The sequence below is a fragment of the Benincasa hispida genome, chromosome 1 (assembly GCF_009727055.1).
Source record: "Benincasa hispida cultivar B227 chromosome 1, ASM972705v1, whole genome shotgun sequence".
In the NCBI taxonomy this organism is placed as follows: Eukaryota; Viridiplantae; Streptophyta; class Magnoliopsida; order Cucurbitales; family Cucurbitaceae; genus Benincasa; species Benincasa hispida.
Window position 1 is genome coordinate 92,361,234 of NC_052349.1, and position 15,787 is coordinate 92,377,020.

Sequence of the window (15,787 nt, forward strand, 5' to 3'; positions counted from 1 at the left end):
TAACTCTCAGCTCTTAGCAGCAAACCTCCTATTTGTAGGCATTTTCCTCAACAACTTACGACAAGACTCGTATTAAAGTTCCACTACTACAAAAACAGTGTTTCTTGACTTTTTTAAATGTCAAGAATGACTTTTCTTGACGTTTTTTAAAAATGTCAAGGAAGCCAGTGTTAAGAATGTTGATTTTCTTGACGTTTTAAAAATGTCAAGAAAAGTGACAATTGACATTTAAAGAACATCAAGGATGACAAGGAAAAAACGTCAAGAAATTTTGTGAACTTGACATTTGAAAAATGTCAAGATATATCCTACTTAACATGTTAGAAATGTCAAGAATATCAAAGTTCTTGATCTATTAAAAATGTCAAGAATATCTATAATCATGACAAGGAAAAAAAATCAAGAAATTTGTCTGTGGTTTTTTCAGAAAAATTAGTAATGTTGACGTTTTTACCTATAATTGCTCCTATATTTTGATCAAACAGTCACATTTGATATATATATGACATACATTCATCAATCAAATAAACAATACACACATTTTAAGTCTTTTACATCAATCAAATTTCCATCAATATCTCTTTATAAAAACTTCGCTTCATTAACATTGTCAATATTACAACATCATAAAGTATTGTACAATCAACAACCTCCATCCCCTCTAAGAACAATTAAAAAGGTACACCTATCAATCCCATATGAAGTAATCCTAGCCAAATCTCGTTCACTATACTCCTGCCTCCACAAGAATAACGTAGCCCACCTTGAACTTGTCGCTTTGAGCACCTACATCGATGAAATAATATACCATTGCAACTACCTTAAAATTTTGGAAAAAACTGATACTCCTATAGAAAGGCAGAGGTGTTTACTTTATATATAAACTTGAAAAAAATATAATAAAATTGAATAACAAAAAGGATAGATATATATACTTGAATGAGAAATTTGAAGTCTGTAAAGCAATAAAAGGAGCAGTGTGAAGATGAATTATCTGAAATATCGCTCGGAGAGTTTGATGAAGATTGAGCATTTTTTAATATCATCAAATGATAAAAGTAATGGAAAAAGAAAAAGGAAAAACCAAAGCACTGTTTAAACATATAAGAAAAATCAAACCGTTGCCCAAAGCATTGTTTAAACATTTAAAAGAGGATTCGTTGGTTTGATTCAACTTAACAAATGTAACAAAACTAATGGCAATCAACATTTAATCCTACCAAACACTCAATAAAAGAGGATTCGTAAGAAAACTCAAATAAATTTTGGATATATAAACATAAAATTTTGTAAATACCTTAAGATTTGGAGCATCAGACTTGCTCTTCAAACGGTCTCCACCATCTTCTTCAGCTATATTTTACTTCACAGTACCATTTTTCATTGAAGAACTTACCTCACACCAAGCATAAACAATCTCAAAATAACATTCAAGTAAGAAAGAAAAAACCCTAATCGAACAAAATAAGAGCATTGCATATCCTGAATTTTAATACTCAAAAGAATACTCAAAAGTTCATATAAAGGGAAGAGATATTCCAATTTACTAGTCCAGATATATTTTCACAGAAGTTAGAAGCACTAAACCAACTCAAATTTGCTAAGCGAGGATAAGGAAAAAAGCTAAAACATACCTGATGATGAAAGTAGTCATAAAGCCGTAAAATGTGGCACTGATCTACAGGGTCATGTTTGTAACAAGCTTTAGAAGTTTGATTTCATCTAAGCTCTGGTCGAAAAAATCTCTGTCGTTTTTAATGATCTTTAGGCAAATGTCTACTCCCATATGAAGATCGTGTGCTTGAACAACTTTACTAAAAGTCGTCGATCCTAGGCATTCGGTTACATAGTACCTGCCTGCAAGGACTGTATTTAGCACAATAGGCAAATCCTCTCTCTCTTCAAATCCAGTCCTGTAGATTGCATAACACATGAGAACAACTCTTTATATAGACTTATGTGTAAATGACAACATAAAAGCAAGATGCTAAAGGTCTCCATCTCAGGCATCAACGCAAGTTAAACAAACGTAACACGTAAAAGACAAACTAGTCAAACCCCCAAACCTAATAAGTTTGTTTTTCCTAACTTTAGACAAGAAATATCTTCTTAAAATCTTTACTCACAGCAGATCAATCAGCATACAAAACCAATGAATTTATACCCAAAGTAAAGAAGCATCAAGGAAAAACTGTGGGCATCTTTGCTGCTTTAAATTGGGAAGCTCTTACATATTTCAAGATTTAGCCACGGGACTGCAATGATGTCCTATCACCTTACCCTTTTGTAGATATTCGTTGGTTCAATAATCAAAAACAAAAAATGGTGTCCAAAAAACTAAAAGATACTTACTGAATAGCTTGCTGTGAGAACACAGTTCGTGATCTGCCATCCATAGCCTAAAGTATCAAATGTAAGATCTGTTACACCACCCTGATGGCGGAGATGATCTGCAAGCATAAAAGAATAGTGATCTTTAAGAAAGAAATGAACAGAACTACGATTCATTAAGGGACATAATCAACATAATCGGCAAAGTGCTGGATAAAGAGCGTCCCATATTTATAAAAGACCTCAAGAATTATGGAAACTATGCATTTTTCTAATACCATGTAACCTGGAACTTTTACAATATAAAGATTGGATATGAAGCCCATGTAACTTTTTTCCCAACGAAAAACAAATAGAAAGAAAATGAAGGCACTGCCCTGTTTGTAAAGATGAAGATCATCATAATACTTTTTAGCAGAGAATAATGACTTTGAGCAGAGTACAACTCTTTATCAAAGTTCTCTTCAATGCTAGAGGTCATTTATGTGAATTTAGTATTACTAATTAAAGGTCTGAACTTCCTGAATTGCATCTAATAACCTAATACTACTCTAAAACTTTTAATCTATGTTTAATAAATATGGTCAATTAGACCCTTTTTAAAGTTCAAATAACTTACGAGATGCGTCTTCAAAAAAAGAAGGAAAAAAAGCAACTTACTCTAAAGTCCAAAGCTAATAGACATATTAGATACTTTATTAAGTCTGATGGGAAAGTTTCGTTTGGGGCAAGAAGTGGAGTTGTAAACTCCTGAGAGTGGGACCGACAATGTAAGAATTTAATAAAGCATACAATTGATGTTTTATAGTCATGAGGCCACGAACCCAACTCCTACTCCTCCAACTCATTGGTTAAATTTCAAGAATTTCTAAATGATTAATCACTGTATAATTAAGGGATCAAACTTTGATATGATCTTTTCATGTAAATTGGGAAGTAAAAGTATGTTTACCATTAAGAACATAGCAGTCCAGACTTTTTGATTCTGTTGTTTTCGGAAAATATAAAGTTCTTCCTAAACTAGCTAAATAGAAACAAAACATCAACAAATTTGCTTCCTAAAGTAGCTAATTAAAGAGAACGACTCTTCCAAGAAAATTTACTTCCTAAACTAGCTAAATAGAAACAAAACATCAACAAATCCCTAAGAACAAAGATTTCAAACTGAAAACAAGCAGATGCAAGCTCCAAAACTATTCACCTGAGACAACAAATCAGCAGCCGTGTAAATAAGTGCAGAAGTGACACTCTTGGTAAGAACAGGATGATATTTAACCATCGCCAAATACCATTCAAGAAACGCAACCTTCACAATCGAAAAAACCGATGGATCGAAGCACCAACCTCGTGGATCTGAAACGAACCTCGTGGATCGAAGCTCGAAGCTCGATCTACAGCAACACAGATCTGCTTAGATGAACATGAAATTAAATGAAGCCCGAAGATCATGGATCTAAAACGAACCTCGATGGTGCTGGGTGGAACTAGGACGAAATTCAGATCTTAGATGGGTTGAATTCCTCTGGTGTTCGGGTGAGGGATTGTGGAAGTGTGATTGAGAAAGTGAGTTTGGAGGAATGAGAGTTCGAGCAGAAGAAGGGGAAGATGAAGATAGGTGCTTGTGAGAGCGTTGCGACGCTGTTTGCATGAGGCGTGTGCATTTTTTTTACTGTCAAAATCCATAACGTTGCAACTCTATTTTAAGATTTTTGAAACGCTGCCCTATATATTCTAAGGTTTTTGATGTTTATAAAACGTGAAGAAATCATTAATTGAACTTGACATTTTTAAAACGTCGAGTATTGTATTTTTCAAAAAAAAATGCAACAACTTTCAATTTTAAAAAAAAAAACCTCTTGATACTTTTTCTTTAAAATTACCTATTTCTTGACATTTTTTCATAAAAACGTCAAGTATTTAAAATTGCAAATGTCAAGAAATGTGGTTTTTCTTATTGTGTTCATGCCCTAGTTAGCCGCCTGCCATTTCAGAACTTTTCAGATGCCGTCATCAGGTGCCCATACCTGTAAGTGGTGATTTGATAGAAAAAGTGCAAGTTGATGAATCTCTTTCGCATTGGACATATTTGGATGCAAGGCCTCGTGTTGGCTGGGCATGGAACACTTGGAGAAATTTTCTGATTTTCTGCAATCAGATGCATTAGTGAAGCAAATCCAACAAGAATGTTACTTTTCCATGTGTTGTTGATATGTTAAGGGATTTCATGGTGAATCGAACTTCCAAAAACACACCATTTCACTATCGGAACGCCTTTGTGTCGGCCATTATAGTCATTAATTTCAGTTGGGAATAAGTAAATTTAGAAGCATGTACTAGACCTTAGTAATATGATGTATGTTGATTAATTCATTATGCGCATGTTAGAACTATGAGAATGTTTTATCCACTATATTATGGGACCATAGATGGATATTTTATGAATCATGTTCAGTTGTGAAAATTTCCATTCTAACACTAGCCAGTTATCATGATCTTTCGAGTTCACTACCATATTTAGTATCGTGATCCTTCGGGTCCACTACCATATTTAGCTTCAGGGATCGACGGATTTCCTACCATATTTGTGTGCTTTCGAGCCACCAGATTCGTGTTAGAATGGGGTAATTTGCTCACTAGATGACCATCCATGTTTTCATGTTTCAAAGTGTTCATGATTTACTGTCTCCTTGATAAGTTGTAGTATGCTTGTCTCATTAGAATGCATGCATTTGTAGATATGTATGCATAGTCTGACCCTAGTAATGGGGTTATTTACTGAGTATTTTATACTCGTTCTTTATTATTTTATTTTTAGGTAAGTGTAGGGACATATCGATGAATGACAGGAGGAATTCCTAATCAGGCTACTGGGACTAGACAGATAATTTCGGTCATGTTTCATTCTTTATTATGTTGTTTTTTAGGTAAGTGTAGGGACATATCGATGAATGACAGGAGGAATCTTTGATCGGGCTACTGGAATTAGACAGATGTTTTTGGTCATGTTTCATTCTTTATTATGTTGTTTTTTGGTAAATGTAGGGACATATCAATGAATGACATGAGGAATCCCTGATCGGGTTACTGGGACTAGACAGATGCTTTCGGTCATGTTTCCATATCTTCATGTTTTTAAATCTTGGTTTAGTAATTGAATATAGAATATTGAAACCATGGGACTAAACTTGAACAATTAAAAGTATAGTAGCTAAAATTTAATAAATCCACCTTTGTATTGCATTCTTCATTTTTTTTTTTTTTTAAAGATATTGTAATTAAAGTATGGGGTGGGGGAATTGAACCTCAAACTACTAAGTTGATAGTATGAATAGTATATCAATTGAGCTACACTCTTGTTGGCTACATTCTTCGTTCTTATTTGTAAGAGACAAAAACTTCGTGACAGGAAATTAGATGTCAATTTACTCAACAACTAAAATCCCTTGGACACAATATGCGACGCATGTTCTTAAGGTATACGTTGATAGTTATGCGTCGATGGTCATGCTTTGGAATGACTATGCATTAATAAATGTATGCGATGACCATGCGTCCTGTCACAAGTTTTCTTGTGCTCATGCCAAGTATAACGCGAACGCAAGTTTCTTAGGTGATCCGAGGTCGAACTCAGGGACTTTTAGCAAATGAATGCAGTAATGTGCATGCGGTGGTTGAATAAAAGAATGGATGGGAAGGTTTCTAAGCTAATACTACTCCTACTCCTAGCTAACAGACAATGCAATGAGAATATGCATGAGAGGTAGAGACACGACAACTCTTGACATGAAACAAATGAATGGAAAAATAGATAAAATGCGAAGATGTTTTCATTGCAGTACTTAAAAGTGATGGCAAGGGCAACCTTAGTTAACGCAAGCCATGCGATCATGCTACACACACTTGAGCCTAACTCTTGGACGTATGCGGTGGATATGCATAAGTGTCGAGATGACCTCATATAACCACCATGTCCTACTTCCTGGACGCATGCAATATCCTATCCATAGGGTGCATATGCTGTGTGACAGCAAACGAAGCTTATCTCTAAGTTCCCCATTCTTGCTTATGTGTTCCAATCCGCTCTCTCGAGTCTTAGATTTGGATTTTAGACTACTCTCTCAAGTATGCCTAAATGATGAATGATGCGCTCATAGGACAAGGTAAACACATAAACTTGGTTTACGCAAGATTATTCCTATCTCTAGTGAACAATGACTTACATTGCTTAATGTGACCAACCACTTACTCTCCCAGGCAGTTGGCTGTTGCTGACTTTACTCATAGACAAGTAATGCGTTAGCCTATAGACAGGCGTTGCCACAGCTTTACACTAAGCAAATAAGGTTTTCTCACATACTCACATAACGCACACCTCTCGGTGGTTTGCTGCATGCTTCATATCCTTAATCCACATGACTAAGTATGTGATACTCAAGCAATCTCACTAAGTGATACAACGAAAGTAAGGATGCTAAGTAAAGAAGATGGAGATGGAATCGAAGGAACACAAAAATGTATTGAAAACATAATGTATTAATCCCTTAATCACAAAATGTCATACAATATAATATAGGAAAATAAGGGAAAATGAAATGAGGAAGTAATACTTGCGTCCAGCGGATGTGCGTCAAAGCTGCCGGTGATGCCATGGATGGGCGATGGAGCTTACTCTCCTAAGTTCTAGCACCGATCGAAGGCTCCGGTCATCACTCGGAATGGATGAAGGAGGTGAAGAACTCTCAGGCTTCTTCTCACACAATAGTCTGGATCTCAGGGAAAACCCTGGGTTGCAGGGATAATCCCCGGACAAGTTGAATTTCTACTCATCGACTTCTTTATATAGAGCCTAGATCGCCGACAGCATTAATGGACTGCTCTGATTCTAACATTCGACGCGTTTAGTCTTTTCTAAACCTCTGCTGCCAACGACGTAGTAGGTGAAATGTCAACATCATCTTTTGATTTTCTCGAGGTAGATGCGTTGATGCGTTTATTCCACCAACCTTGCGTTGACCCCTTTACCATACATTATCGTGTAGTCGCGATCATGTAGTGACCGTATTCACTTAATACCCAACTCTACACGATGATCGCAATCGCTTGACGAGTGCAACTCCCATGCGATGGACGCATGCGGCTGATTACTACAACATCCATGCGTTGATCCAATCGGTTTGTCTTTGCGATGGAGAGTTTCTCCGCATGCGTCGTCTATGCGGTGGTCCGGTTTTTGCGTTTGTGTCCACTTCCTACGTTAGCTACACACATAGAACATTGAACACATAATAACGCATAATATTGGGTTAGCTGAGATTCTTAATGCTGAACGTCGCAAGCTCAATTTCTCGTGAATTCCTAACATAATTTCTGCATATTCTGCTTAACAACTCTCATAATTCTAAGTAAAAGGCCTAAGATGACATGCATTTCTGCATGTTATCAACAACCCTATACTAAAAAGCTAATTAAATGATGTCATTTATGGAGATTCCAATTTGTAATGCATCGATCGTAGAATTTAACCCTAGGATTTTTTATTTCCACATCAGCGTTCAATAAAACACATCATCACTAAACAATGACCGTGGTAGATTGCAATTGTAATGAAATAAACTAGAGGATTCGTTTCTATATCTTTGATAAACAATAATGGTTCGAACCAATAAAAGATTCACATAATAAAAAAAAAAAAATTGAAAGTTAGTAATTTAGGGTCCGTTTGATAACGATTCCATTTCTCGTTTCTTGTTTAATTTCCCATTCATGTTTTTGTCTCTTTTTTTTTAAAAAAAAAAAACTAGAAATAAAAATATGTTTGATAATTTTTCTTGTTTCTCATTTCTTTTATTTTTCCTTTTTTTTAAGATTTAAATATAATGTAATTATATAATATAAACAATACATAATAAACTTCCAAACATATTTAAAACTTTATCAAAAGAGTTATATTATCTAATACAAATATATCTCGATGCAAAATTATTAAGAATAATAAAAATATTTGTTTATATCCTTACCAAAATCTAGTATGTAATGTTTTCTCTCATATGAGACCTTTGACTTTAATGATGTCGACTTAGATTCAATTCAATTATATTGCCATGTAAATGATATAGACATATTAAAGTACATCTATTGCGAAATTAAATTCAAAATTAAAAGAGTGCAGTTAAAAGCGTTATAGTGCAGTTAAAACTTCCATAAAGCTTATACTATAATTCTCACTCTACTTATTGTCAATTAAAAATTAAAAATGATATATATATATATATATATATATATTACAAAATTAAGAAATAAATTAAATAATATGTAAACATACATATTGCAAAATTAAAAATTAAAAAAATATGTAAATATGAATAATATGGCAGAAATAAAATAAAAAATAAATCATATTATTAAAAAATGATTAATAAATAAAAATACTATGTGAAGAAATAAAATAAAATAACAAATGACTAGCTCCCTACCCAGATAAATATGCCATATTAAAGAAATAAAAACCATAAATAAATAAAAATAAGGGTTATTTTCAAGTAAAGAAAAATGAATCAACTTGTTTACAAATATAGTAAAATATCATTGACTTTAACATTGATGTAGTGAGATTTTGCTATATTTAAAAATATTTTCAGTAATTTATTTATTTTTTAGTGTCACCCCATCAGCTTTCTTGATGATGGTTAGAGTCTATGGTTTCTATCTTTGATTTTATGTGACTTAACTGAATATTTTGTAAATTACATGTCAAGGTATGATAATATATAAATCTCTTTATTTTGACTTGACCTGAAAAAATATCACTACTGTAACCCTATTATATTACTTACAAGCTTATATCCCACCTCAAATGGTAATAAAAATTACTTCTTAGGACCATCCACCCAGATCGACTCGAGATTATATGAGGTATTCGGTAAAACTTTGATAGAGAGGACTTCATATAAAAAATATTATTTAATTTTTTTTTTTTTTTTTTTTTTTTTTACTTTTTGAGATGTAAAATTATGTATTAAATTTAGATGATCTAAGTTTGTTAATATATCATTTTCAATAGATAATATGACCCAATTCATTTAATCTTTATATAGTTGACCTTAAATAAGATTTAATTAATTTTAATTTTGAAAAATTTCTTTTAGTAGAAACAATTGTTGCTGGGATTGTTAAGAATATTTTATAAGCAATATATGTATTTGGAAAAGCATTTACTTTTTTTATATATAATTTACTATTTTAATAGAACAATCAATTTCATTTTGCAAGACTTCTCTTAATTTAGAATCTATATATTTTCATCTTCTTAGATCATATATATTATATTCAGAATGCACCTTACATGTCTCATTATCATTATTAATATCATCATTGTTTTCTCTTTTTTCATTTTGCTCCTCGCTCTCTATTTTTTTTATTCCTTATTTGATTACATGCTTCATTTTTAACCATATAATTATCTACTATTTTTTTTTCATCTTTTGATTTTTCTATACCTATCATTTCTTCTATTATTTCACCAGTCTTATTACTTTTACTTCCAATAACAAATTTATCGAGAACACTTTTTCGAAATTCAATCAAATTTTCTACTCTTCTTTTCTTTTTGAGTTTTTCATATCCAAATTCATATTTTCAAGTAGAAATATTGATATTTTAATTATGCAAAGATAAAGAAATCTTAGATGTTAAGGTATTGAACAATCAATAATATGAAATATTTTTTTAAAAAAAAAAAAGTAAAAAAACATGAAACTTTAAAGCCGTTGGATTGAGTTGAGAAAATGATTTCTGCTCTAGCAATTGATTATCAAACTTAGACGGATAAGACCATACAAAATATCGATGAAAATCTAAGAGTTGAGAGAGATTTAGAGAGAAGAGAATTCAACTTAAAATAAATCTAACATATCATACGTAATGTATTTATGAGGGTTTTTTAGTTTTAAATAAATAAATAAGAAATAGAAAGGTTTTTCAGCTCTCCAAATCATAATAAATTTGAAAAGTCAGCCAATCAAAATTGAGAGATTTTATGATTACATTCATTATGTATTTTTTAAGTAGTTTGTATTTTTAATATTATAAAAAAAAATTATGAAAAGTAATAAGTATATTATTTTATATTTTAAATAGACATATATATATATATATATATATATATANAGATCTTTTGTTAAATGGAGGCCTTAGACAACCACCTCAACACGTATATCTTAAGCCAGCCCTGCTATCCACTGCGTATTGTTGTTGATGCTTCTATGGCCAAAATATATGGCTATTGGCAATATCTCTCTAATTTTCCATTAGGCAAATTTATCAGTTCTATGGCAGAGTTATTAACTTCTACATGGCAGATAGGATCATCACGTTTTGGTGTAAAGCTGTCCGCTGTAACGATATTTCACCAATATATTGACAAAGTAGTGTGACTTTTAATTTTCATTCTTCTACGCTACAATGGATATAAAATGCTTAATCGAAAGTTATGACATTTCTAGTGTATGTTTCAACAATTACAAAATTTAAATGGGATAATTTGATCTTTACTGATATTAAATAGATAATTGGACATGACCTTATTCTCTAGAGGTTAAAGGTTTGATCCCATCCCGTAGTGATTATACTAAAAAAGAGATCAATGCATCAGTGTCATGGTTGAAAGTAATATAGGAGTAGTCTACCATCTTTCTTTACTACCACAAGTAAATTTTTGTTGTTGAAATTTCTTATAGTGAAAAGTTGGTTGCAGTGTTGCAGACAGGCCTTTCATTTGGGAGGAGAATTGGTTCAAGAAAATATAGGATTGAGAACTCTTTTAAAAGTAGCAGGGGTCTTGCTGATTTTGCTAGTGTTCAATAATTTAGTGTAGCATTGTCATTCATTTTTGTTAACAAGTACATGGGATCTTGTACAGTTTGTTCTAAATATGTCGATCGCCTCTATTTGACATTTGTTATGTGACAACATTTTTTTCTTCTTTTCTTAAATAAAATTATTGTTGTTGTTGTTGTGCTTAAAGTAGACTACAAAAAGATGGACAAAGAAGTCTAAGATGCACTCAAGCATTGCTCGTTGTCGTGATCATCGATCTCATTAACTTCAATGTGAAGGCTTGTTTCTACTTCATTAATAGATATATCGAAGACAATTAAAATAGTAAATTGTGCTCGGTTAGGTGTGATTGTTTCTTTCGAGCTAGAGATTTCACCAACAATTACTTTCTATTTTATCCTTAATTTGGAAGTCATGGAGCAGAATATGAGATATGATAATATAGAACCTTCTATTTAAATTTAGTTTAGCCAAAACATTGAAACACCCGACCATCCGGCCTTGTATGTTTGAAGCCATTTTTCAATGATTGACCCACTATTATTCCACAAACATCTCTTATATATAAGTTTGAACTATTTTTTCTTTATAAAATCTCAATCAATCCATTCAAAGATTCTTCCAAATGAAATAATCCAATAAAACTGTTTCTTTCGAGTTTATTAGAAAAAGATCTCAATTTGTGCATAGATTTTTTTTTTTTTTTTAAAAAAAAAAAAGAATCACTTTGTAACTTAGGACTATAATAATCAATTTTTTACCTAAGTGAACTACAAAAAGATAGGTACAATCTAAGCTGCACATAACTATTATTTTTTTATTGGAATTTGTAGTTCTATAATGAAGAAAAATTATATAATAAATATAAAGTGTTTGCTTACGAATATGGCCAAAAAAATATATATATAAAAAAATAAAAAAATAAAAAAATAAAACAGAACCGTGTGAGAGAAAATCAAAGTAATTTTTTAATTGTTTAATAATTTTAAACTCGTAATGACAATGTTGAACAATTGTTACAAGCTCACAAAGGGTGGGCAGTGGTAATAGATACTATACTGATATCCTCCAGAAATAAATATATATAACATCAGACAGTTTCTGAGCTTGGGTGCCGCCATTCCAATAGAAAAAGAAAAAACAAAAACACACACCTTATGTAGCTTAAACAACATTAAACTGATCATAAAGTAAAAAAATATATATAGCTCAATAGAAGTAAGGTGATGAGGAACCGAATCCGAAGGCGTCGGTACTTGTGTCGGGAAAGGGTGGCAAAACCGCGTTCGAATCAAATGCCATAAACGAGGAAGAGGAAGAGGGGGAGGCGGTGGACCAATCAATCATAGTGGCACAGTCGTTGTAGGAAGAAGAAGCGTCGGGTGGGAGCGGAGGGAGCTCGGCGTCGTCATGCGGGATGCCAGTGTCCATGAAGGCAGTGACGGGTTGGTAAGAGTTGGTGTCGGGCAACCAGTCGTTGCCCGGGAATGAGCTGGTGGAGAAAGGGTCGTCGTGAAGGGTGAAGCAGAGGTGGTTGGGTTGAGATAGGGGAGTTAAAGAAGTAGGAGTAGGAGTTGGAGGGTAGAGTTGGGATTCATCGGGAGAGATAATGGAGGTAACTGATGAACCATGAGGCATGTCTGAGTAGACAAAGTTGGTGCGAGCCTTGGAGCCACGCATGGACCGGGCTGCTCGGTCATAGGCTAAGGCGGCCTCTTCAGCGGTGTCGAAGGTGCCGAGCCAATGCCTCTCTTTAGTGGAAGGGTCTCTAATTTCAGCAGCATATCTACCCCATGGGCGCCTTCTAACACCAAGAAACCTAGTGGGTTCTTGTTGATGGGGCTGCTGGTCTTGTTGCTTTCTTCTTGGCTTGGATGGGGAAGGAGAGTGGTTGGTTTTGGAGTTCTTGAAGTCCATAGGAACTGAATAAACAAACAAACACACGAAAGAGAAAGTGATTGGGGTAATGGAATAATGGAAATAGAAAAAGGGAATAATTGTAGGCCTGGTTTTAGGGGAGTTGCATGTAGTGGGGGTGGGGTTTAAATAACCCTAATTTATGTAATAATATATATTATTCCCTTTTTCAAACAAATCTCTCACCACATTCATGTTTTATTACCCTAAACTGAATGAGCAAAACTCCATATTAGTGGGCCCCAACTAACTGTGGATGATAATTGGTTATCTATAAATCAGACATATGTGAAAAGGGATTTGCATGTGATACTCTCAATTCAAATTCTCTTTTTTAATATATATATTAAAAATATTAAATAAATCATACCAAGTATTTCAGGGGAAACTTCTAGTATTGTTGGTACTATTTAAATCTTCAAATAATTTTGTGGTCATAAAAAGTGAGACTAGTACTCATATCACTAATATCTCCGCTCCACCTAACTTCATGTATCCTTTTTAGTAACAAACGATAAAAAAAATATTTGTCATATGACAATTTTAGATTTGACTTTTGAGTGGACTATATAAGGATGTTGTAGTCTGGGACGAGTATTTTTCTACTCATATTTAGGATAGTATAAAAAATAATACAAGCTAACTTAAGTTTGGACATACTTTTTAGGTATTACTTTTCAATGGACGAATTTTTTGTTTTATCTAATTAAATTTTGTTAGCTAAATTATCTATTTAGTTTTAAGTTATTTCATGTCAATAAAATTTCAAATCTCCATCCATGTTGAATTAACAATATGCATGAACATAGAGTTCAGGTTGAAGATTTAAATCTCCATCATTCTTTCACTTTTGTTTTATTTAAAAAAATAAAATATAGTTACCTGATTCATAGGGTTTCGATTAGTCTATTTGAAAAATAAGATATATTTTCCTTTCGTATAGTGTTTAAGTTCGTCTACTTGGCATGCCACTTAACTATATATTACAAATACATTATTGAGGACAACATAAGTATTAGAAGTGAGTTGAGCATAATTCAACTAGTTTAGGTGTTCTACATCTGTCATGAGAATGAAGTATTTGAATCTCGAGCTACATATTGTTAAACTGAAAAGAAATTAAAAGGAAAATAATACAATTAGTTACATACAATATGATGATATTGTTCATTTTGGGCATAAGCCCTAATCGTCCCCTTGAATGCACACCAACACAACTGAATGTAGGGACATGGTTTTGTTACTACTTGTTTAGGGACAAAAAAACCTCCAGCCATCTCAACAATGTTATGATATTGGCTACTTCAAAAATCAACCCTCATAACTTTGTTTTTTGTTTCACTCAAATGGTCTCATATCAATAAAGATAATTGTTTTCATTTATATATTATAGATCTCCTTTTTATCTAACCAATGTGAAACTTCGATGAAACTTAGATATTTAGTCGAACTACAAATTTCAAGGTCTTAATAAATAAATTATAAGCTTAGAATTTTAATAGACTCAACTTACACTATTTAGAATATTAATTAACTCTTTTTTTACTTAGAATTTATAATTAAATCACAAGTGGTTTTTTATTCTTCAACCCTGTTTTACCTAATCAGAAGGAAGACAACACAATATATATATATATATTGGACCATCTATAATGGATCATTATTCCTTAAAATGTAATGGCACACAAAAAGTTATTGTTGCATCAGGTGCTTCAAGGGCCAACTTAATCCTCTTAATAAAAGATTGCCAACATTTTAAAAAGTAGACATTTAACTAATAAATAATATACTCTTACATTATTCAAAATTTTCAAGAATTTCCACCACAAGTATGTGCCTTTTTTTTTGGGGGGGGGGGGATAAGTCTATTCTTGATTGATGCCACATAAAATGAAAATTATTATACACATGTAAAAATGTTTAATCCTTAAGATAGGGAGATATCTAAAAACTATGTATGTGGCATGCCTTTTTAGTACCTCATAGATGACTAAAATCACTTTATTCACCACCAAAAATTGTAGAGTTTAATAAAAATATTAAGAGTGAAATTTCATAAAAACTTTTATTGATCATATAAGGTGCTTTTGGATGTTTTTTTTTCAATGCTTATATAACTATGTGTTTCACTTAAAAACACTTTTTTTTTTTCAAAATATATATACTTACCTCTTAATTGGTTTGTACCAACTAGCCACACAAAAAAAGATAAAAAATATATATTTAAAAAAAATTACAAATTATCGTGAGTCCTGTCAAACACACACTTAATATTTTTGCTCAACCAAAGCGAACATAGTTCAATTGACATACGAGCGTCTTAGTAATCATAAAGTATGTGGATTAGACCCCCCTACCTCCTATTGCACTAAAAAATTTTAATTTATTCATAACATAAACATGATTGATCAACTAAGAACACATTTGGTAACTATTTTTGCTTTTTATTTTTTGTCTTTGAAAATTAGGCTTATTTCTTCACCATTTCTTGCAATGTTTTGTATCTTTTTTAAGTATAATGGTTGAATTCTTAGTCAAATTAGAAAAACAAAAAACAAGTTTTCAAAAGTTTTTTTTTTTTAAATTTTGTTTGATTTTTTAAACCATTGGTAAAAAATAGATAACAAAAGAAAAAAAAATTGGAGGTGAAAGTTATATTTGTAGACTTAATTTTCGAAAAAAAAAAATAACAATCAAATGGTTA

The 15,787-nt window shown here is 32.2% G+C and overlaps 1 protein-coding gene and 1 long non-coding RNA gene across 3 annotated transcripts; both read right to left on the reverse strand.

Moving 5' to 3' along the window:
• Positions 1 to 581: 581 nt before the first annotated feature.
• On the reverse strand, positions 582 to 4,032 carry LOC120072069. Of its 2 annotated transcripts, XR_005480384.1 has the most exons (6): positions 3,796 to 4,032; positions 3,533 to 3,722; positions 2,353 to 2,450; positions 1,635 to 1,913; positions 1,298 to 1,391; positions 582 to 786 (listed from the first exon to the last, which is right to left on the reverse strand). It is a non-coding gene; the product is annotated as an uncharacterized LOC120072069 (long non-coding RNA). The 2 variants fall into 2 exon arrangements; XR_005480383.1 differs by having other exon boundaries at positions 3,533 to 4,031.
• Positions 4,033 to 12,204: 8,172 nt separating this feature from the next.
• Positions 12,205 to 13,083, reverse strand: LOC120070175 (ethylene-responsive transcription factor LEP-like). Its single transcript, XM_039022030.1, has one exon. It carries the CDS (start codon positions 13,081 to 13,083, stop codon positions 12,376 to 12,378), a length of 708 nt encoding a protein of 235 aa, XP_038877958.1. The 3' UTR covers positions 12,205 to 12,375.
• Between the last annotated feature and the right edge of the window lie 2,704 nt (positions 13,084 to 15,787).